The 24,952-nt window shown below is 39.8% G+C and overlaps 1 protein-coding gene across 3 annotated transcripts in view; it reads left to right on the top strand.

The window, feature by feature from the left end:
* CEP112 (centrosomal protein 112) overlaps positions 1–24,952 on the top strand; it is a 171,832-nt gene that overhangs the window by 97,718 nt on the left and 49,162 nt on the right. For all 3 annotated transcript variants that reach the window (XM_055727580.1, XM_027808185.2, XM_027808186.2), the window contains one exon: positions 10,595–10,825. In XM_055727580.1, coding sequence (XP_055583555.1) covers positions 10,595–10,825 — 231 coding nt within the window. The remainder of the gene's footprint in view (positions 1–10,594; positions 10,826–24,952) is intronic.

Genomic DNA, 24,952 nt, shown 5'->3' on the forward strand with positions numbered 1-24,952 from the left:
TTTATTCAAAGTACAGTAGATTCAAAACAGTTGCATAAATAAATCTGAAGAAATTCCTGTCCCAGGATGCAGTGGCCTGTTTGTCATTCAGAAAACGAAGTGGCATCAACTGAATTCAAGGACAAACTGAGAAGGATGAAAAGGATAGAGATCAATGTAAAGGTGCCAGAGGAAGATACTGAGCCAAACATACTCTCGATTGCAAGAAAAGGAATGTTATGCACAGTTTTCATTTATTTTGTACACAACATCCTGTGATTGATCTTGTTTTTCTGAACTGGTAGCTGTGGAGCATGATGCGTCCAAAAGGTCTCTGAGCTCAGAAGAGCCACTGTCGAGATGATGGGATTAGTGCAACCAGCACTTGAGGATGAAGGTGCAGAGAGAGGGACTAGAAATGGTGTCAGCTATTGTGTGTGACAGCAGGTACCGTCATCGGATGCCCGTGACTCTGACCTGATGCCTAGGTTAGACTAAAGACTTCCTTCTCGAAGATTTTCATCCGCAGATGGAGGTGACAAATTTATCCACCAGATATAAGGATTGATGCTAAAGATAGTCAACTAGAATATGCTTCTTCCAATTAGAAGTTGATTTCAGAAGGGAGAAAGTCAAAAAGTTGCACATGTCTGTAATTTTGCATCTTATTTGTGTAAGCAGCTAACGTACTGATAAGAATGTCCCACAACTTATTGATTAACAGCAATACCGCAACCACTGTTACTGCCTTACAGAAATGAAGGCTCTTTGTAAAGGTAGAAACTTTAAACCTCTAAGTGACACAATTTTTATTTCTGAAGCTGCTGGATTTCAGGATTTCTGCCCACATGTACCGCCATTCATGAGACCTAGAATGAGGACTTCATGCTTGCTTTGAGACTGTCACCTTCAATACAGCAGATGACATCAGTAATGAGAGGTTCCCGCTGTATGAGGTTCTTCAGCGGAGCAGAACAGTACACACAGGCTAGTGCATTTCAGTCCTCTTCAGGCATCGGCCCAGAGAATAACAGCATTCAGTTCCTTAGTTGCCTTTGTGTGATTACGCTGGAGTCTTGAAAAAATTTATCTTTATCACCTTGATTAACTGTTAGGGCAGAGCTTGGACAGCAACGGGAACCACGAGTCTTCCTCAGGTCCCTCAGCCGCCTGTTGGGGGGCGTCACGGCAGGTCACCTGGACAGGAGTTAGTATCCAACGTTTGCGTTTCTACAAGTAGTAACTTCAGAAGTTGAAGATGGGAGGTATCTTATGTGTGAAGAGCTTATTACTTAGGCTTTTATCTGCATCTTGTCTTACGTCTGTCCTGTCAAGTTCTGCAGCCAATGCCATTTCCATTACAGTCACCATACATAAACCCCTTATGGGACGCGTGGGGTGAAACTTCTGGAATATTCAAAAGATGCACTTGCTTCGAGCAGTAATTTAAACAAATGCATCCAAAAGAGAAGTGTGTGATGCTTTTCTGAGTGGGTTTTTCTGGGGGGTTGGGTTTGTTGTAGCTTTTTTACTTCCAGTGAAGGCTTTTCGTTAGTTGACAGGGAAGAGACATTTCTCATAGACAATACAGCCTGCACCTCTTCTGGGGACAAATTAGGAATGATAATGCGTTTAATTTTGCTGCCTCATAGAGATGAATGTCTGTAGTAATCCTTAAATCTGTAATACATCGTGTCTGCATTTAAATCAGAATTACATGTTGTCCAGGAAATGTTAATGCTTTTAAATTTAATACATGCAAAATTTAAATGCAAATGTTTTTTAAAGCTTTGACTTAGGGGATGCTGGACACAGAAATACTCTCAGGCTGCTGGGTAGCTCTTCCCAGTCCACTGCAGAGATCCTCAGCCTCCATTGCTGTGTTCCGCAGCAGGAAAGTCTTCATCCAAAAGGAACACTTTCCTTTCACATCTTGAAATACCGAAAATAAAGCTTTAGATTTTTTCATAAAGGAAAACAGGGAAAACTAAACACGTGTCTGGTGTAATTTTCATCAATCGTCATTTAGGGATAGGTTGTTATGGTTTGTATGATGCAGCAAACCTGGTATTAGATAGAGATTTTTATTTTTTTAGCCACTCTATTTCATCTATATTCTGCTTTTACAAGCTATTTTAGGGGTTCACTGTGTTAAGCAGGTATTTATGACTGGTTGATTATTATTTTTCTTAATCTCCATCATGCGTAAGTTCCATTAGTGCAGTTAGGTAGATTGTTAGGTGCTCAGCTGAGTATCTCCGTTAAAGTTCTTAGCAGAAAGACAGAAGGAAAAGAGTCCTCCGCCTGATCCTTTCTGGGTAGGACTCTCAGTAGTCTTATTCAAATAATTTTGTTTATATGACGAAAAATACAAATGTAAACATTTCTTTCATCAGATAAAAAGAGAGGCGAAGGCTGGATGTTTTAATTTTTGACTCACTAATGTATTTTAAAGAAAATGCCATAAATCAGGTGATACGAAACTGTTCTGGATCTGTCTTCCAGGAAAAAGGGCCAAGTCTTTTACCAGCCTTACAACTGTTAAATGGAAAATGTGTTTACTTTTATCTCAATTTCAACTTGGGAAGTAATCCTTTTACTCACCAGCGCACTGTATTGTTTAGTTACACGTGTAGGGGTTTGACTAAAAATCACTTTATTAGGAAGGCAGTGACAATAACCAACCTATATGAAGTTCTGCTTTCTAGCTGCTGTTAACTAAATTGGAATCAAATGCACTTATGTAAATTAAGAAATCAAAGTAAGCGCCGTTAATTTTAAGCTCTTTGTGGAGCTGTTCAACTGGATGTCTCATTTTCTTTCTTCCTCACTGTCGTTGTCCGCCCCCCCCTTTTTTTTTTTTTAAAAAAAAAAAAAAAAAAAAGCCCAGTTTGTAGCTTAAGTGCCATTTACATTAACCGGGATTTAGGCAACTAACTGGCTTCTTTAAAAGTCCAGATCTGTTTCAGCGCGCTCCTTTTTGGGGAAAAAATCATAAAAATTTGTGTTTTGCTTAATACCGCGTCACAGCAGGTCTCGAAAATTTGCTGCCCCTTTTTCACATGTAGTCATAGATGTAGAAACAAAAATGATGCCAGTATTTTCAGTGTCACTGTTCCTACTGGCGTTTTGATACCCATCTATTACATATTTCTTTTCAGCCTTCAGAAATACCTGGCAGAGTTAGTGAACAGTTTGGGGTTTAGATTACCTATGGAAAGGAAAAGTTGCCTAAGCATGTTTCTCTATAGGAATTGCAGGGATACACTCTTCATTTTCAATAACATTAATGAAAAAGAGCTAAGCAGAAGGTAACTAACTTCTCTTTATTGTTCTTCATGAGTCAACACTTCCGTGGTGGTTCAGGAAAATGCTGAAGTTGTAGAACAAGAGTAGACAAGATACAGCAAGCGTGTTACTAAGAAGTAAAATGTAGTCTTAAAGGGTGCTGGACTTTTCTTGGGACTCTGTTATGTGCAGGAGTTTGGGGTGGAGGGCGGGAGGTGACCGTGGTTTGAATGTGAAGAACAGGGTGATGTTTAGCCTCCAGCAGCACTGTACAGGTAGGGTGGTGTTAAACCTGCCCCCAGCCCTAACTAACACCCTAGTAGGTACAAAATAAGCAAGGTTGGTAGGAATATACTTTTATCAGATGCCTAAATGTTAGAGGTATTTTTCAGAGCATACACGATGTTGAAAAAATCCAAGTAAAGAATCTTACCAAGGAGGTTTGACGCTTAAAAGCAGCTTAATGCTGTTAAAATTAATAGAATAAATATGTAAGTTAGCAGCTCAGCACCTCACTTTACAAGTCCTAGTGGATATTTTCAAAAGAGATGTCAGAGGTGCATTTGCAAAGGTGAGAAGCTGGGATTGTGTTGAGATGGAGTTGATACACCTTTGCATAAGCCCTATAATACGGGAATTCAGATTTTACATTGGTGAACAGCAAACATTTTACTGTTAGTACTGTTTGCCATCTGCGCTGCTGTTACCTAAGTTTTTTTTTTTGATACTGAACATTCATCTGAGTCTAGAGAGCTGCCACTCTTTGTATGCTGTGCGAGTTAGGGAGTACCACTTTGGTTTGTGTAACGGCTTCCCTACAAGAGAATACCTAAACGTCATATTATACAGCCTGATTTATAAACTGCCAACGTTTGATTTAGGAATGCATTAATAACTTCACCCCATCACTGCAGTGTAGGCACATATAGGATGAAGATGCCTTCTAGTCAGGAAGTTGTGCAACGACACCAGTGTTACGGACGGAGTTTTTTCCCCTCGAGAATGAGAACATTGAAGTATGCACAAAATACTGTATAAGCATAGAGTAAAATGCATCTCTTTGAGTACTGAAGTTTTAGCTTTGCTGATCTTTAATGTTTCCAGGAAGTACTAAACTACTGATAGACTACTTACAATGATGGTGGTGCTACCAGGGCTCCTGTGCTTCCATGATTTCAAGAGCTTGCACAGCCCCATGCTTTTTGGAAGATTCCTTCAGTGCTCCTAGGAGGTGAGACCAACCTGTTGGTCATTGAACTGTTGCTCGTTTTCACTTCACTTCACACCATTTCATTTATCTGCTCCCTTAATTACCATATTTATGGGCCTGTGTGTTCTTACCCAAAAGGCATTTAAACTTGACAGTGTAATAGATTGTGCTGTGAAAGCTAAATAGCTGTTTATTACTTATCCTTGTTAATTTGTGCTTGGCCACATCATTACCCATGTGATAATGTGCGTGACATTTGCAGTAGTTTTCTTTGCAAATCAAATCTATCTTTTTAAGCATTCATAATATTGACAAGTTGCTGATTTTACCAGTCACAAGAGAAACTGAACAATAAATTCTTAACATATATTAATTGAAATTGCTGTAATATAAAAAATATTTTCAATATAGTTGGTTAAAATGGACATAATCGAGTTAATTACAAAACTTTAGATGGGGGTAGTTGCCTAAAACGAGAATGGAATCAAGTGTAAGACCTATTACTGTGACTTGGTGAAACTGCAATCGTAAGACTGATTAATATAAACCAATTTTGTTTTAAACACAAATGAACATTACACATCTTTGAAGGTCTTACAGCTGTACTTTTTTTCTAAGCTTAGGGCTACAAACAAATAACGTGTTTACTTTTTTGCCATTCTTTTATGTTAGATGCATTGCTTATTTTTATGATGTCGGAGAAACTTGTATTATCTGTTTCTCAGGGCTTTCTAAAGCTTTGGTGGTTTAAACTACTTTAGCTTTCATATTAATAATCCCTCCTAAGGTATTTTACAATAAGTATGCCACCAGTTGCTGTGTGTCTGGGATGGTATGCCTCATCCACCTCTTCTGGGACGTTGTACCGATCGTGGGTAAAAAGGGAGTCATTGTCACCACTGAATCACTGGGAGTTTCTACTTTGTTCCTTATTTTCCTTTTAATTCTTCATCATCAAAGTGAGATTTGTTTTTACTACAGACTTCCTTTCCCTTGACTGGCCTGATCTCCTTTCAAAAATAATCTGCTACCCAATAACCAGCGTTACGTATACCTCATCCATCTCTGTCACATCACGCCAGTGTAACAAGACACAAACAAATCTCCCTTTCAGAGGGTTCAGCTGACGGTCCCGCATCGCGCACTGTTCGCGTGCAGGCGCTGATTTTAATATTCTTCCAGTGGAGAAAATGCTGAGACAGTGCTGGCACGTGGAGGCAGAAGGTGGTTCTAACAGGGCTGTTACGGGCTGATATTTTCCGTTATTATCCTAGAAAGGATCATTGTGATCATCTAACCTGACAGTTCATGTCTGAGCTAAGTCCGTGGAACTGCTCAGAGGTTTTGGGGGGTGGTGTTCATTTTTTTAAAATGTTACGTGCAAGCCAAATTCAACACGGCACATTGAGACCTACGCAGTCATCTTCTGCTGAAGCCAAGTTAGCCCAACGCAGAAGAATTTTGGAACTCCCATTTGAAGGGTTGTCCTGATCCACTTGAGAACTGCAGTGGCCTTTGTAAGCGATGCGCTATTTCAGCAGCCGGAGTACGCTCAGCAGCGGAGAGTGGTGAAGGGTTATTGCAGCCTCATCTGCTGGGAGATGTTAGTCACTTACTGTACAAGCTGCTGAAGCAACACCTAAATGACTCTAGATCTGAGCCTCAGGGAATAAGTGCAGAGTGGATTTGATCTTTGCTCTGCACTGCCTTGTTGATGTGACTTTAAAGTGCCTTTGACACTCTTTGGAGCTGAACGTGGCGATGGGGTGGATGTGGTTTGGTGTGTAAGACATTGAGAGGGAGACAGTGGAGTCCGTGTATTCCGTCGCTGTGAGTATAAAAGATGCAGTCATGCTTCAGCCTCTTCCTTAGAAAGTGATCCAAGTAAATGCTTCATGGGGTTGAAGTAGTTGCTCCTGAAAAATAAAGGGAATATTATTTTTATTTTTTTTTAATTAGAATGTAGTCATTTGGTCCATTGCTCATCTCTGTTGCATGTAACTGTTGCAGAGTTTCAGACATCAGCAACAGATTTTAATTTAAACGTTTTGCCAACTTTGTATTTTCTTATGCAATTTACTTTTTAAAATTAAGAGCACATGTTTTCCTTCCAAATAACTTGCAGTACATTTATTGGCATTTTAAATAGGCTAAAGTGAGTGAGCAACCTTCTTTTTTTCTTTCAAGTCTATTTTTTCCCTACAGGCAAATTGCTGTGGGCTTATGACCCACCCTTTTTATGACACTATTTCAGCACAGATATTCTTGGTTAGAATTCTAAGTTATTCCTTTGAAACAGAAATAGAAGTCACCATCTCAGCTAGCAGTTTCTTCAGCTATGGGATTGTCATATAAGGGTGCCATATAAATTCATATAATCTCTAAACCCATGCAGTTTGCATATTTGTATTTTTGTTCCATTTGGGATACTCTGTAAGCTAGCGTTTTCTTTCTATTTGTTTTCCTGTGTGTGGATTAATACTCATTTTGCAAAATGCTTTTGTTTGGGGCACGCTGCTATGGCATGGCCATCCTGTGGAAACACTGCGAGCTTCTGCTTTCCTTGTAAAAAAGATACAGATCTCTTTTGTTTTATTTGCTCATACCTATACAAATGAAATAAAGACCATAACGTTTTGATCCATAAAGGCAGCAAGCAGCAATAAAACTTCGGACCTGTTGTATAGTTTGAAGTCTTTATTTCTTAAGTTTAAGCCTTGTGTTTAGCACAAGAATGATTTGCCCTGGTGGAGTGTTTAAGGTGTATTTCTCACAGCAGCTCTTGTACCCAGGTTGTTGTTTGGACCATGCAAACAATTTGATAGGCATGGCTCACAAATGTGGATTTGAGCAGCCAGGAAAAGAATTTAAGAAACCAATACTGAGCAAGAGGGTTCAATTTTACAAAGAAACCGTGCGTTCCGATCTCAAGCATGAGAAGTGAGCTTTTGTAATTGCATCTTTTGTTTTTCCCCAGAACTGTTAACAGAAGACGGTTACTCTAAAGTTTTATATTTCATGGATTTTTCACAACTGAGAATTATGTCATCTTGGGCTTTTTTTCCTAGTAGTACTAATGTGCCTACATTTAAGTCTAATTATAGTTGTTTAAACCTGGCATGTGGAATAGCAGGATCTTAGTGGTGGGAAGTTTGGGATACATTTCCTTTAGCAGTTTGAAGACATCCGTGTCGCACCAAGTTGTCTTATGCAGCAAGTTGTTCGGTTGTAAGCTGCTTCTGCCAGTGACTTTGTTTATGGGGAAAAAATAATCTGGCTGTGAGAACTAGACTTACTTTAAGTAATTGACAAGAACTGTGTCTGTGATCCCCAATATAAGCTTTTCCCAGTCACTTTGGAGAGATTAGATGTCTCTTAACATCATCTTACTAGCAGTGAAGTTGCTCCAAAAGGACTCATTTAATCATATTAGTTTCGCTGCCATCACCCCGTCTTCAGATTCTTTCTTCTTTCCTAATAGAACCAAATCTGCTTTTGCCATCTATTAGGTCCAACATTAATGCGCCTTTGCATATTAATTACTGTTACTTTACCTATAACATTCAGCCCACTATCTTTTGGCTCCCCACTTTTGCCTCGGAAGGCTTGGAGCTGTTACTACTTCCACGTGGCAGTAGAAAACACTGTATTGTGCTATTCAATTTTCTAAAGGTTTTGTATGAGAATTATTGAATATAGGATGAAGTAAAGTGGAGAGACCTAACAGTTGAGTTGGGAATTCACCCAATCTCTATTTGGGCTTGTAATATGATTTATGAATGAATTTTCCCTATATTATAAGAAGTTAGCCTTAGCTCCTTATCCTAGAGATTTTATCAAACTTTTCAGGAAACTTCTGAGCAATGTAATATCTTAGTTTCACTTATACGGGGGGGGGGGGGGGGGGGGGGGAAGAGTTTAAGGATTTTTTTTTTATTTAAAAAAAAAGGAGGAAAAAGCAAGTGGTAGTGGGAGGGGGGATGAGCTCTCAAAAAGAACACTCACAGATTAAAAGGTAATTGTTACTGTTCCAGGCAGGACTTGCAGTGGAGTGGCTATTAAAAACCCAAATGCTACATATGTCAGTTTAGAACTCAGCGAGTATCATCCTGTAGAAATTGTAGCTGTTATCTTCATTGACCTAGTATTTCTTTGGTTAAGTAGAAGCCAGTTAGGCTATCGGGTTTTTTAAATGCTCTTGAGGTGAAATTATTTTCCAAAAGATTTATAAAAGTATATTGTAGATTGTCATTATAGACTAAAAAGTACTTTACATTTTTCATCTGTGTACAGATTTAATTAAAAATTAAACATGTGTAGAGGAAAAGATCAGGAAAGGAAGGAAAGGATCCAGTGCAGATTATACTATATGAAACATATGTATGAGATGATGCTGATATAGCTGAAGTATGTGACCCGTGTTATACTGCTGTACACAAATTATGTGCTCATTCCATCTCTACGCACACACACACAGAATTTTACCTTTGACGTAGTAGGGAATAATGCCAATGAGTAATTAAGAAAGCATGGAAGCAAAAGTCAGTCCTGTGATAAGTTTCCAAGATGGTTAATATTATTTAATACATGTTACAGCTGTGATAGCTGAAGGACACAACTGAAGGTTTGAGGGGAGACATGTATTTTATTATACCATATAGTTCAATTAGTTTGAAAAAAATAGGCAAACTTTCAAGCCTCAATGTGTTTTTTTTTTATTTTTTTCTTTCTTTCTCTCAGATCACAGTGTTTGTAACTGTCTGTCTTGGGATGTTGATGTACAAGGCAATATATCTGATAGTAACTCATTTCCCAACTTTGGTCAGAAATGAATGTTTCTTTTTGAAAGGTTTGTAGTAATGTGGTTCTCGGGGACTGCAAATAGATGGTTTAGCTGAACACAGACAGTACATTAAAAATGTCTAAAGAAGAAAAACAGTAGTTGGAGAGAGAAATCAGTTCAGAGCTCTAAAATCAATAACTGGCATTCCAGGGCAATGGGATCTGTAAATATACAATCAATTTTCATCGGATTTTCTTGTGAAACTTTAAATAAGCTTGAGCCAAGTCACCTACATCTGTTTGGTAGAACATCAGTTTCTTGTCTCAGTATTGTCACATTTCTATGACACAATTCCAGGGAGCTGTGAAGTTACTTGTAAAGCAGGGAGGAGGAAGGGGGAAATACTGTGTGAGTTTTTTCATGAAAATGCTCATTTTCAGAATTATATTTATGAATGGAAACACATATGTGCTTGCAACACCATAAATGAGAGTTAGCTGTAAGGACAACTGGTTTGCGTCCCAGGTGTGATGCTGCTATACTTCATTTAAGAAGCTACAGAAGAAATGCATTAGAAGAGTAACTAGTAAGAGTTATGTGCAAGTGTAATTCCAAAGTAATAAATGCGTACTCTACTGCTGCTACTGTAACATAGCATTGTGTATTCTGTATGCTGTAGGAGTAACACCACATATAACTGCTGCTGTGTTGCACGATGTGTTTTGCCTCCCAAGGACCGAAGGATAATCTGTGATCACACAAAAGAGAGTTGTGGATTCTGAAGTTTGTCTCTTGCATTTTAAAGGTTGTGTATCTTATCTGTGCTGTGTTTGCAGAGTCATAAGGGTTCTCTGCATTGCCCCGTATCATCCTCTCTCGGCGTGCTCCAGTTCCCTCACCCGGAGGAGGGTGTTCTTTGATACGTTCCTGGTGCGCATTAGCACGTTACGATGAAATACGGTCTATAATCTGTAGCAGCGATTGAGAAATGATTGATGATACACTGATATCTCATTAGAAGGTGGCAGGTCGTTTCTTAAGGGAAAAAAAAAAAAAAAAGAAGACATGGGCATCTCATGTAGTGATTACAGGCCAAAATAAATTTCTTCACCTTTGGGGTACCCTCTTCAAAAAGGTAAATCTAGCTCCATCCATGATTTGGGCAGGGGGAGCTGTATTCATCTGCACGTGTGAAGAGAAAGGGAAGAGCAATAAGAGAATCATTTAAGTCTGCTTCCTACCCCAGCTTAGCAGCCTGTCAGAGAAAATCAAGTGGGTTTTGGTTTGTGGGTGTATTTATTTATCATTTTTTTTTACTTTGTTCTTGGTTTCAGGTTATCTGTGATATGGAGAACCAAATCCACAAGCTGAGGGAAGAGCTTGTCCAGGTGAACGCTCAGTGGAAGAATCAGCTGCTGGAGCTGAGCCATCAGTGGGAAGAGGAGAAGCAGAGGGCAGCTCGAGACCATGAGACAGCAGTGAATAAGCTGAAAGTGGAGGCAGAAAAAATGACATTAGACCTGAAAAAATTTCATGTGTCAGAAACAGAGGTGGCCTTGGACAAGGTAAGAGGCTCACACAGGGCTGCTGCTTGTGGCATGGCAAAGCGGCAGCCATCACCCCAAAAGTCAGATAAGCAAAGTTTTACTGAGGAGAAATATTTAGGGGTCACTTGGGCTGAAAAATGAGATGTATACTGTAGATCTGACATGGGATGCCGCGATCACAACGTGAGTTTTGTGGTTCTACAACGATGGACCTGGAGCACGCAGTGGCAGCGGCTGCTGCTGGGGCCGTTTTCCCTGGGAGCGGTGCCAGGGCAGCACCTTCCAGCCGCGGTGAGTGCGGAACGGGGATGACCATGTGGTCCTCGGGAGCTGGCGGGACTTCAAAAATCCAAAGGATTTCAAAAGCAAAGCCAGCCAAAGACTAGGCTAATCACTTTTCCTTTGCTGGAATAGGTAGAGTAGAAAGGGCAGCTCTGTCTAACCAAGCTTTTTCTCTGTTAAAAAGTGGGGAAGTTCTGAAGGAGGAATAGGTTCAGGCTAAAACTGCAAGGAAATTGGTCTAGTTGGTCACAGTGGCTGGTCTGCTTTTGGCTGCATGCACCGGGTGAGCAAGGGCTCTGTGAAAGGCTTGAAAATACAAATTAACATTTTAGAGGCATCAAGACTCCCCTGCCCCGTGCTGTTCGGTGGGGTCACAGGCTGCGCATCAGTGCTTGCTGAGCATCCCCTGGTACCAGTGTCTGAATTCAAGTATTTCACCACATTACGGATGATATCAGCTAAAACTTGGGAGTTTTATTTCATAAGCTAAACTAAAAAAAAAACCCTACTTAGTATTTGTGGTAGATGCTGTGTATGTAAGCAGATAGTTGTTGAAGTATCTTTTATATGCATTCATGTAATACATCATACGTTTTATTGCAAAGTGATGTTGAGTGGCACAAATTAACGATCTGCATATGCTGTTTGAACAGCCTTTGTGAAAGTGACATTTCATTTACCTGCGTCAGGTTCTTGGTCTGTAATTTTAAACAGCATTTGGAGGATTATGTTGGAAATCAGCCAGTCTGAAGCCATTAAAATGGCTGTGATCAACAATTCAGAATCTTTTCTGAATGTAAGGAAAGCTCCGCTTGGCATAATTATTTAAAGCCAAGGTCACAGAAAGTATTTAAACCTTTGAAATTCATCATTAAAGGATTAATTTTAACTCAGGAAGACATTGTCATTTTTGCTTAAAAATGGAATTTGAATCTCAATTCTTTTCTTTCTTTGATCTTTTTTTACATGTGTAGTATAGCAAAAGAAAAGTTAACTTCTTTACATCCTCAAATTAAAGTTACAAATAATCCTTCATAGGGCAATATCTTTAATACTCTTGAATTGTCATTTCTGTCAGAAATAGTATTTTTTTAATTTGTTGGATTTTTTTCTATTTTTCAAAAAAACCCCTTTAATTTTAAGCTATATTAACTGCTATTGAAATTGTTTTTATTTAACCTACTTCCCCATTTTTACCTCTAATTAGATGAGCACATGTTGAGTAGAAGATAGGAGGGGGGAAAAAAAAGTATCTCTGTTGGAAAGTCTTTCACAGACATGTGAAAATACCTTGCATTACCTTCAAAAAAACCCAAACCATTTAACATTCTGCTTCGTCTCTGTCTTCCAAATGTAGAGCTGTGGAAATTGGCCACAAAGTCCAAAAGTTAAAGTAGCTTAGAGGGCAAACTCCATTTAAAGCTCACAAGTTACAGTTTCGGCTAACTTGGTTCGAATCTTGATCCTATTAAATGCTGCAGAACTTTGATGAAGGAGATTTTATCCAAGTGGGGGGTTAGCAAAAAGCATCTTAATTGCAGCATGAGTTTTGAAACTTGGTTTTAAAGGTCTTTTTATTTTTCTAGCAAATCTTGTTACCTTGAAATTTAGGACAATATGGGAGCAAAATTTGTCCTCTAATTTGATATTTTTTTTCTGCCAAGTCTGTAAAGATTGCTTAAAAATCCAAAGGGAAGCTGAATGTCACTGTTCAGGCATGGAACATCTGACTGTCCAGATTTTCAGGAGGTTGGTCCATTCCCAAGTGAAGGATCTCATTCCTCTGTGGTCTGTGTTGTGAGTAATACTGATTTCTGCGTGGCTTGCTCAGTGTAATTGTGGACTGTCGTTCACGTGAACATGATGAAATACAAAAGAAATGACAAACACTTAAGTGAAAAGAAAAATTGAAGTAAACATGGGGTAGAAGGAGATACAGGATTCATATGGCATTGCCCTCCCCGTAGCCCTGCCACAGTGTGGATGGCAAGGAGGAGAGCAGGGGGCAGAGGAACAGTTTTCATTGCCAGCATGCTGGACATTTAAATATTTGTTGGTATTCGTAGACAGCTTTTCAATATTTAGGGCCACATAATTTACCAAGGTCTTTCATTTTTTGTTGCTTAAAAATCTCAACTTTAAAGATGGTACGTTGTTTATTGCAATATTTCATTCATTTTGTTAGTGATTACAGCGTGCAATGCTAGGAAGTTGCTCAATGAGCATAGTACGAGAATGTTTTTGAACCTGTGATTCTAAAAGCAAATATCTTTTGACAGATATTGCATCTCCCGGTTGCTAGGGAATGATAAGTGGGAAAATATTTAACAGGTTGCCAAATGGCACCACGTAACCTGCACTATAGAAAAATAAACACGGCATCTGCTGTTGTGGAAATAATAACAAAGGTGCGTTGGGTTTGCATGGCAAGGTTTTCATAGGGGGGTCTGCAGGGGTGGCTTCTGTGAGGAGCTGCCAGAAGTTTCCCCTGTGCCTGCTGGCTCCAAGAGGGACCCGGTGCTGGCCACAGCCAAGCCCATCGGCCACGGGGGTGACAGGTTCACAGGGGGTGGGTGGGACAGTGGGGCAAGGGCAACTTCAGCCAAGGAGAGGAGTGAGTCCGTGAGAGCAGCAGCCCTGCAGGCACCGGGGCAGGGCAGGGCGGGCTCCAGGCACCAGGGCCGACAGTCCCCAGCAGCCCGTGATGAAGCCCATGGTGGGGCAGGGGGATGCCCGAAGGAGGTGGTGACCCCGTGGGCAGCTCGCGCTGGAGCAGGTTTGCTGGCAGGGCTGGTGCCCCTGTGGGGACCCTGCTGGCGCAGGCTGCTCCTGAAGGGCTGCAGCCCATGGAAGGACTGGAGAGAAGTTCATGGAGGACTGTCTCCCATGGGAGGGACCCCAGGCTGGCTCAGGAGCCCTGTCCCTGCGGAGGAGGGAGCAGCAGGGGCAACGTGTGATGAGCTGACCACAGCCCCATGCCCGTCCCCTGTGCTGCTGGCAGGGCGGAGGGAGAGAAATCAGGAGCAAAGTTAAGGCGGTGAGTAAGGGAGAAGTGGGAGGATGGTGTTTTTAAGATTTGGGTTTATTTCTCATTCTCCTGGTAATAAATTAAACTAATTTCCCCGAGTCAGGTCAGTTTTGCCTGTGACATTAATTGGTGAGTGGTCTCCCTGTCCTTATCTCAGCCCTCTATAACTTATCTCATTCTGTTTTCTCTCCCCTGTCCAGCTGAGCAGAGGAGTGATAGAGCAGCTTTGGTGGGAACCTGGCCTCCAGCCAGGGTAAAACCACCACAAAATCAAAAAAGTCTGTAATTTTTCAGTGACCCTCCCTGTTGCAGGTATTATTTTCAGTTAAACCCCACTTTCTTTGGCGTTTAACTGAAGTCTCACTTCAGTACTTTCATAATATCTGTTATCTGTCCCTAACACACAAATGACTTGAGAATATCTCCAGTTTATTTCTTGTCTATTTGTTGAGGAATCTCATATATTGTTTCAGAAGAACACTTGTATTCAATCGTAATCATTTTGATTTACTTCTAAAGTTTAAATCTAATTTGCTTGCATTTCATTATATGGAGTGGTTTATAGCATTTTCTGATGAGACGGTGGTTTTATTTGGCTTTATTTGAAGTCATACCTCATTATGATGAAATATAAACTGTTTAAGAAATAAACATACTAGAGAATACCTAGTACTGTGGTTAGGCTCCACTAATGACTAATTTCAGCAGGGAGACAGGTGGGTTATAGGTTGCAGCAGCAGCACTTAGGGCACGAACGCTAATCAGCCAGGTGTAATGGACTCTACAAAGCTTATAGGCATTTTCAGGTTTGCCAGAAATCGCTAAAAGCGAGAGATGAACTGCATTTCTAAGTGCGTGCAGATGTGAAGCTTGGCTAACGCAACTGTTTGTAATGTTCATCTGTGGTATTTTCTTGGCAAAGCAAATGAGCGTTCGGAAAGCATGACCCGAGCAGATCAGCAGACATGCTAACAATGCTCAAAGGAAGCAGCTTTGGAACACTACAAATATCTCATAAAAATGCTCTCTTTGAGCAGCACACATGAGTAAATTGGAGTGGGAGAAAAAAGTGGGTTTTCTTCCCCTCCCCCCCCCCCCCCAAATATTTTTCAACATTTAGGGTTTTATTGACTACTTTTCTATATTTAAATAGGTATTTTGACTCATCCTGTTAAATCTTTGTGCAGATTCCAGGAACATCTAATTCTTTTTCACTGTTGCTTTTCTTGTGGAGAAGTAATTTACATTTTTGTGTATTGACTGTGCTGAACACACGTGATATTTGATTACAGGGTGAAGCTGTAGTCAAAAAAAAAAAAAAAGCGTCAAACACTTTAGTTTCTGGAATACAATTCTTCTGATTTCAGTATTTCTGAAATGCTTTGCTCTGAGAGACAGACTCCAAGATGACATGCAACCTGGCCAGCGCCATGCAAATCATGCTTGGTAGATTTTAATTATGTAGCAGTTAGTTGTACTCTGAGATTTCAGTTATTTTAAATAAATTTTGACATTTTCAATGTTTTCTAGTCTATACCTCTTACAGTCACTCCACCCACATCTGGTGGGAAGTCCACATGAAACTGAAATGCCTGGGGAATTAGAAGTTAAGGTCACTGTGTGAGTACCGCTTCCCTAATTAAGAATAACTGTTTGACAGTTGTGTTGTAATACCATGTTTTTGTAACAGACCCTTTTTCGATAATCTGCAGACAATGTCCTACAATTAGATGCTTAATTTTTGAGCAACTCCTACTTGCATTCAGTTGCAACTAAAGTACTGATGATGTGCCCCAGTGAACATTTCAGTCCTTCCTTTAGCATCAAGCTTTGTGATGCTGGATTAATTAACTCGCAAGTACAGCCCTAGGATGCAGTCCAGTTGGAGATGCTCGTTGGGCATATTTTCACACGGCAGATGTAGGAATCTCTTTGATTCACAATATCTGTTTTGGCGCTATTGTCAGTACTTATACAGATGATGTCATGCTGTTCACCACTGGCAAAGAAATAGAAGATGAAGGGAAAGAATATGACATCTTCAGAGATTAAAGAGATAATCCAAGAGATACTCTATTAAAAGTATTGAGTTTCCCCTAAGCAGTTACTGCTCATAAAGAACAAGCGCTGCATGCTTTCCATTAGCTTACGTTGTTGGATACCGGCGCTCCAGCCCTTGCTCTTCTCTGCCAACTCTACGTTTCATTAACTACCAAAAATGGTTCCATCTTTGTATCTGACACCTTCTGGGAACTGGACCATCTCTGCAGCAGTTCTGTGGGTACCTGCTTAGACTTCTTAGCATAATGAAGTCTTTGCTCTGAGTGACACCTTTCACTTCATTAACTGGAACACTGATAGCCATAGTACGGGGAGCTTTGTTTATGTGAGCATCCACATGAACTATTTTCACACTCGTTGCAGCGATACCCTGGTTATTTACATGGGGGCAAATAATTCAGCCATAAAATGTGGACATGTATTCTTCCCAAGTATAATGATATCATTAAATTGGTATCTAATTATAATGTAGACCTATGTTTTTCTCCTTGCTGAATGCATTCAGTTGTTGTATATGTGGTATTTTTTCAGACTAAAATTTTTAAATGTTTGCTTGAGTCTATTACGTAGATTCTTTTCCCTAGGCCTTAGCTGTGAATAATCTGAAATCTCTAATTCTTACCCAGAAGAGTTGGATGTTTCCTGCATCTCTGAATCTTTGTCATTATAATCTGAGAACTGTTGTCTATGATGCTATCTCTCTGTTCCAGAGTAGCAATATTTTTGGTTTTGTTTCATAAACTCTGTGTACATTTACGTAGATTTGGTTCTTGAACATTCTGACACAGTGTTAGTGATTCACCAACTAATATTAATCAAAATGAACACAGTATGTTGGCTTTGTTGGGGAAAGTCTGCCAAAAGCCTAGAAGATCAAGAAAAAAGAAAAGTTTTTCAAAAAAGATAAAAATTTCTATAGCAAAGTTGGTGTATGTTAGCACAAGGAGTGCAGATTATTTAATCTGCCTTTAATAGTACCTTCACAGCAAATCTTGCAACAAGATTTTGCTCACAGATGAGGGGAGGGAAACCCCTCTCCTCTCTCGTGTGTCCCTTTTGCACTGCTTCTTATTCCTCCAAAGGAAAAGAAAGATGATAGTGGACCAGGAATGTGGTCACAGGAATTGCATCATCCCTTAGGGGAGCCATTTGGAAGAGTCTTCAACCAACAGAGCCAAACATGAACAAAAATATGGCAGAATAATCTCAGGGATATTTCAATCGGATGAGACTAAACGGCATTTATGGCACTCTCCTTGCTGGAGATGTTTCAAAGCAATGGTCTCAGTTATTCACACAAAATTACTCTGCTTCTACCTCCTTTGAAAGAAAACAAACAAACCAAAAAACCCTCAGAAAAACAAAGCAGAAGACAACAGGTATGATTTCTGCCCATCAGTTGTATTTATTAATCTGGCTCCAGAGGTAACCAAGAAGAGTTGGTGTAACTGTCGCTGTGGAAATAAAATAGGTGCCCGTGAGCGTGAGGTTTACTTTTTACCACCTTCATAAATGTTTGGAGAAGAGATCGAGCACCGTGTTATCTGGATTCACAAATAACACCGTAGGGTTAAAAAGTAAAATGACTGATGCAATACTGTTAAGAAATGAGAACCAGACAAGAAGCATTATTTAGCTAGATGCTAAATTATGACAAAATGTGGAATTAAAAAGATACTTTTCAGCAGGGCAAGGACTGATATAATTAAAATTAGAGCTGTGTCACGTGGCCTGTCTTTCAGCACGCTTTATTCACTCATTGTATCAATTATAGTTGGTTAGTAGTTTGAGAACTTTGGTGGGGTTTTTTGGTGTTTTGGAGGTTTTTTTAATTAACTGACATTAATCTAAGGTATCTGTCTAAGAAGTATTTGCAGGTGGGTTTTTTTGTCTTCTCTGTCTCCCGTTTCTTTCTTGAGTCGGTGTCAGACCCCTGCTCCCGCCCCGCCACACCAGGGCACTTCAGATGCTCTGTGGCTTGCAGGCTGTAGGCTTTGGGGCAGCTTCAGAAGGTCAAGACTCACAGAGCCGTGGAGGTGGTGGGTAAGGGGAACGTGGAGTCGTTACTCACCACCCAAGAACTTGGGCGTAGTTGCTGGCAACAAATAAGAGATTGATTGAAGGCTGGTGGAGGAAGGGTTTTCTCTGACCGACAGACGGTGAGCTCCTCCGAGGGATTTCCGTGGTGTTGTGACGGCAGGTATCATCAACAGGGTCAGAAAAGGATTGAACAGCTTTATGAGCAGCATGATGGTAACCAGTCACCGATGGGGATACACAGGGATTTAACCTCTGACTTCCCTGAGGCGCAGCCTGGTGCGGCGGCAATGCGGGGGGCAGGTTTATGCGGTCCCTGCCGTGGCGGCTGGAGAGGACAGTGGGCTCGGTGGCCCAGGAGCCTGCCTAGGGGTGGCGTACCTGGTGGGTTTGGTACCACTGATGGTTCAGTCTTACTTTTCCTGGGAATAAAGCGCAGGAGGCTTTTCCAGTGGCAGAACAACAGTTCTAACTATTTTTTCAGTGGTTTCCTGAGCTACTCTGTCTACTGTACTGTCCAAACAAACTGTAACACACCAACTTTATCTTGTAATACACAATTGCTTATTTTAACTTTATTTAATATTTTCAAAAGCCAAATTGAATCATTACCTCGTTCTGTCTTTTTTTTTCCTTCACAATACTACCTGTCTTGGTGGAGGCTGGTTGCATGTACATACTTCTCCAATTTACCAGTTTCACTTATCTTTACATCCCAGGGTACACTGTAACATTAGGAATAACATTGGCTATTTTCCAGTACGGTGGCTGATTGTAATGTGAGATTTTTTATTTATTTTTTTTTAAACAACTCTGCCAATTCATTCTTAGATTCTTTCAGAATTATTGAATGAATACCATCTGGTCTGGGTGCCTAGCCAGGAGTGAGAGGACAGATCTGACAACCGATGCCCCGTTACTGGATCCCAGTACCTGTGGTGGTCGCTGCTGATTTCACTGGGTCTCGTTCATGGTGGTGTTTATACAAACAACAGTAACTGGTGTTTGTTACCTGGAATTAGTAAGTACTAAATGGAAATTTCTTCTGCATCCCATGCCATGAGCTCCATGTTCTTACTTTTCTTGAAAGTTCCTGGGGGTAGTGCATCCCTTACTCTCAAGTCCCCCAAACCCAAGAGACAGCACAAGCCAAAGCAAAAGCTGCCCCATGGAACATGTCCATCACGTCCCCACTTAGGTCAGTATTTGGATGTTGCAGTTTTTTAATGTAGCTTTCTTTAGAAAAAATGCTCAGTTATCAAGACAAAACTAATATAAACCATCTTTATTGCATATTTAAATTCTGGCACAATTTGAAGACGTTGTTTACACTTACTTGCTCTTTCTTCATATCTTTATAATAGAGAAAAGCTGCAGGTGGCTTTTTTTTTTCCTTCTGCTTTTTGGAGGGGAAAAGGAGTGTTTGGGAAATAGGGAAGGGGCAAAACGGTGTTGTTAGTCCTTCAGAGTCTTTAATGTGAAGAAACAAAAGTGTTCCAAAACGACTTGCTTACAGCTGCAGAACATGTCACGGAGTAAAACCCACCTTCATTAAATGAGTGAGAAAGAATTCTAATTGTTTTGAAGTTCTTATGATCAGTCTGCATATGCTTCATTGTAATGTGATACTAAAGTGCCTCAATTATGATTTGTATATTTTGGTGCCAGAAGGTTTTTTTCTTATGCTAAATTATTAAGTTCTGTCAGCTGCTGGGCTGTCATATAGAGATACAGTAAATCACATTATATTTTGTCATGGATTACACAGAGCAATAAATTTGGGAACAGAGATCAAAGTAGTTTCACAATCACATCTGAGTGTAGGAGGGGTGTTTAACTTGTAGAAAATCTGATTTAGGTGAAACTGTTGCAGTTCTTGTGTGAATTTGAAATGAATTTGAGTGTTTGCTCGAAAATGAATAAGGTACAAATCCCCAAAAGAGTTCTCCTGTATTTTATTTCAGAGGAGTTAATTCTGACCTACAGCTGCAGGATGGAGAATGGATAAATAATTAAACATTGGGAATGTTAAGAGTCTTGCAATGTCTTATTTATGTTTTTAATTGCTTTCATGATTGAGCAATATATTCCATTCTCTTTTTAATTGGGACTTTGCTGGACTTGCGCACAGTTACTCATCGGTACAGTAATGCTTTCTGGCTCCGTGAAGTCGTCGTCCTTTTGGGGAAGCTTTGTTGTATTTAAAACTACGAACAGTAATCCAGCATAATCTTGCTAAGGAACAGTGATTGCTTCAGATCATAGATTTGTTAGGGGATTTTGTTGTATTTTCAGTGTTTGTCTTTCCAACTGGAGAAGCTTAACTTTTGTTGGGCTCTCATCGAATGATGTAAGTTAGTAATACAAGTTAACTGAGTAATACCGAGCCTGTCCTTTTGTTTCCAGTTTTCCTTCTATTTAACAAAAAGAGGTTGTATCTCAAAATGATACATATGTAGCATTTTTTTCTAGTCATCATCTTCCTAACACTTGCTTGTTATTGCCGCAAAATTCAACTTAAAACAGCAATCGAGAATCTAAAAAATACAAATGGCATTTTCATCCTTTTGTAGTCCTTTCAAGAGCCTTATAGCCTCTCCTTGGCAAAAATCGAGGCGTGTAAACTCAGCTGATATATAATGATGAAGGGCATAGATCTCAGAAATCTCCCGTTTCATGTTAAGTAGTCTTTAACTGAGTCAAATCACGGATCAGCGTCACATCTCGGTACTGTTGCCTTCTGTTTGCGGAGGAAACTTTAGCTTTGACTTGCATCTTCAAAGATGTTTAGCAGCCTATCCTTCCGTGACTTTACTGGGTGTTTAGCTGTTTGGGTACCAGAAACATCTGGGCCTGAGTGATACAAGCAGTTCTGTAAACTCCTTTATCTTGGAGTGGGAGAGAGAGACGGAGTGCACATGAGCAAGCGAGGTGCCTGTGCAGCAGAGGTGCCCGGTATTTCTGATGAATAAAGGCAGCTTGTAAAAGCTCAAACAGTTCCCGTTGGGTGCATGTTGTATTTGTTAAGGCTCTGCAAAAGAAAACACCGCCCCTTTTGATAGAACGTCTTAAACCCACTGTAAATAACAGTCTTAATTTAGTTGGACAGAACAGAATAAAACCAGGAAATATTGACGATGGTAATCCAGACATGTATTTGTGCCGTACCAGATTTAGGCATGGAGCCGCGGGAAAACTAGGCTTCAGTACCCAAAAATGGGGAGTGTCGCAGTCTCAACATCTTCACTGGGTTTACTCGGTTCATCTTATTTGAGTGTTGAGCAAAAGAAGGAATCGTGCTATAATGTGAAAGCCACCTGCCTCCGCACTGTTTTGGCAAAATGTCGTAGTCCATCCTCACATTAAACTGTAATTCACTGTCGGTGCTTTAAATGCCTGATGCATGCGTCGGTACTACCTTGTATAAAGTATAGTTAATGTATCAAACGACCTCACGTGGCAAACTTAGACTATTCATCTAGTTTTAAAACCTTGTCTTGTATCCAGGGCTTGTATTTTAGGCCAAATCATGCAGTTTGTTTTAAATAAGGGCCTGGCTCGCTGCAATGTTGAATAGAAATCTGTATTGGTGATGCTGGGAAATATTTAGATGCTTGATAAATCCCTTTAGGTGAAGCTAGTAATTGCATACTGGTGTAAGGACGGTATAACTTTGGTATCAGACACCGTGAAGTTGGAGTCCGGTAGAAGAATTTTTGGAAGAGTCAAATTTTGGTACTTAATTTCTCTACATCATTTCAGAATGATTAGAAACGCACCGTCGATTTAAATGAAAAGACTGGAAGTCGGAATTTTCCTAAGGCACAAATTGCACGAGCAGTTTTTCAGTGAGCCCCCATTAGCACAGAACTGCAGTGGCCTGCAGAAGAGGAATTCTCCATACAGGTGGAGTGTCAAATTCATTTCTATTCATTCTTGGTTTTTTTCCCCAATGAAAAGTACTTAGCACATGAATGAGAGGGTTCTAAAGATATATTTTTTAAAAAATTTTAAAAAAGAAAAAGATTTATAGACCTACAAAAGTGTAATATAAAACAGAATACTAATAGGATTTGGGGATTTCTATCATTCATTTTCAAAGCCCTTGAAGTCATTTGGTACTTGACTAATTATTCTGTTAACATCATTTTGGATATTCAACTATTTTTAATAGTTTTTGGGTGGCTCAAATGACATGCTTGAGCTGGTTTGCTATTTTCACTGTTAGGCAGAGGTTCAGCTTTCCATTTGGTGGCTGGCTGGCAGGGAGAGCAGTACAAAGAAGAGTAGTGGTGTAGGAAGTCACCCACTGGTGGTATAAGAGGCACATAAGGAAAACCCACATTTCAGGCTTTGAGGTGGAAATGAAATTTTTATGTACAATCAGATGAACTTAAAAGGTGATCTGGTAATCTCTGAAGTTTAAACAGATACTGTACAGAGTGGTTTAACATACTTGGTAACAAAAATTGCTACAGTTAGCCATTCTGAAGGTCATTTTCTTTTGACATCTGTCAAATTACACAATCTTGAATTTTCGTACAAAGCATAATGCTGTCAAACTTAAATAGAAATATTCCAGAATGTGGTGTGGTGTGTTGTTTTTTAAGGTAAATGGGCCCCATTTACATTAGTTCTTTGATGTTAAATTCTTTGCTGCACATCAGAGAACAGTTGCTTCTTCCCTGGAGCAAGTTTTCTTTCTTCTCCTTCCCCCACCCTTTGATTTTTTCCCTTTTTTTTTTTCCTCTTTTTTTTTTTACTTTGCTTACACTTTTATCTAACTAATTATGGAGGATCAACTTATGTATGGCCATCATTTAGCTAGTTGCAGGCATTTTGAAAATGATTCTTTCATAGCTAGTGCCCTAAACAAGTTTCTTTAAATCTGCTTTTCTATTAGAGAATATGGGTGGAGAGAGAGATAACCTGGTGGTTTGAGATTTATGTTTGTGACGTTTTTTTTATTTATGTGTTGGGGAGATTGAAATCAAATTGAAACACTGTGGAATCTGTCACAAAACTGTAATTCATATAGAGATGAACAGCATTTCACAATGATCCTTAACTCTTACAGATCTATCCGCATTTGGGTTGCAGGAATTCATTTTCCCATTAGTTTTGTAGCATTAATTGAAGTCTCACTTACCATCCCAAAATCACCCTTCCAAAACTGGAAGATAGCAAATCATTTAGGTTGGGAAAAGTTAAGATCAAGTCCAACTGTAAACCTAACATCGCCAATCCACCGCTAAACCATGTCCCTGTGGACAAATCCATACTGTTCCAGAAAATTCTTAACAGCTGCATTTTTGATAAACATTCAAGACATCCTAAACACCTTCATGGATGTTGATGGGGGATGAAGTTGTCCCTGTGCCTGCCAACTCCATCGTGCAGCTGGAGCTACTCGTGACACCAAGATGTGGTCGTAGCGGTGAGAGCCCCCAGGGCTGTTCAGGGCATGCGTTCCATCAACTGGACCTAGAAGTCCCCTCTAATACATCTTACACCTTAAAAAGTCTTTTTTTAAGTTTATTTAAAAATTTAATTAGTAAAAAAAAAAAGTAATGACTTTATAAATAGGGTAGGATGTGGTATGCTTTTGCGTTGTGGTCCCATCATAGATCCTTGGCTCTTCTATTCTTAGTAATGCTGTTCCATTTCATGAAAGGAAAAAATGAAAATCAAGTGGTGTTAGAATAGCATCTATTAATTCAGATCCCACATCTGCAGTGCTAATACCATTTTTAATTTTTATGTGAAATGTTTTGTTTAAGTCATTGCCATTTTACTCAGCAACCACAATATGATGCTTTAAGGCTTGTAGAATTATAGTTGGTTTTTAAAGCCAATTAACTGTAACAAGGACGTAATCTTTTTAATGCAAAAGTCCTCATGCAATATAAAATAACTGCACGTAAAATTGTCATAATCAGATAATTTTAGCTAAAATATGTATTAACTGTGTGAAACTAAACAGAAGTTAATTTTTGAATCAGTGGAATTCCTCTATGGCTTACCCAATTTAAACCTTTTCATTATAAAAATGGATATTACAATTGATATTTCTGACAAGCTTTTGCTAAGTGTGAATTTCACCAGCTACCTCTCACACACGGAAAACTAGTTTAAGACCATTAACTATATTTGCAGCGCTGCCCATTGCTATAAAAAAAGAGTTAGACTTTAATGAATACTGGCTGACCCTCCGAGCATTCACCTTCCAGTTAGTTTCTTATTCATTATGTTTCTGAAAGAGCATGTAACCTGAAAGGGAGGGAATGCCCTTAAAATAATACAGAAGCGGCTTTGGCTTTGTACAATGTGTGAGACGAGCAGCCTCTTAGAAAAGAAGGAGCCCAGGCAGCTGCTTGTGAGCACCGTGCCGGTGTGAGCCTTCTCCTTGGTGAAGAGAGGTGTCATAGAGACTCGCTGCGATGCTCGCTGTACACAGCTACGCGTATTTACTTTGCTGTAAGTTGTTCCTTAAAAATAAAAAAGTAAAAAGGTATTTTTTTGTGTGCCACGATGCTGTATGTGCCCCTGGGAGGCAGGTTTCTCCTCCCTAGGCTGCACAGCGACAGTCTCTAGTTCAGAGGTATTACGTTAGTTTAGTTGTAGGTTTTCAAAAGGGAGAAATTTTCTATTTCTGCAGTAAAAGGCAACAACGGAAAAGAGTGTTGCCACACATCACCATGAATTAGACCTTTTTCAGATCTTTCCAGTGTGCTATA

The sequence above is a fragment of the Falco cherrug genome, chromosome 1, assembly GCF_023634085.1.
Source record: "Falco cherrug isolate bFalChe1 chromosome 1, bFalChe1.pri, whole genome shotgun sequence".
Taxonomy (NCBI): domain Eukaryota; kingdom Metazoa; phylum Chordata; class Aves; order Falconiformes; family Falconidae; genus Falco; species Falco cherrug.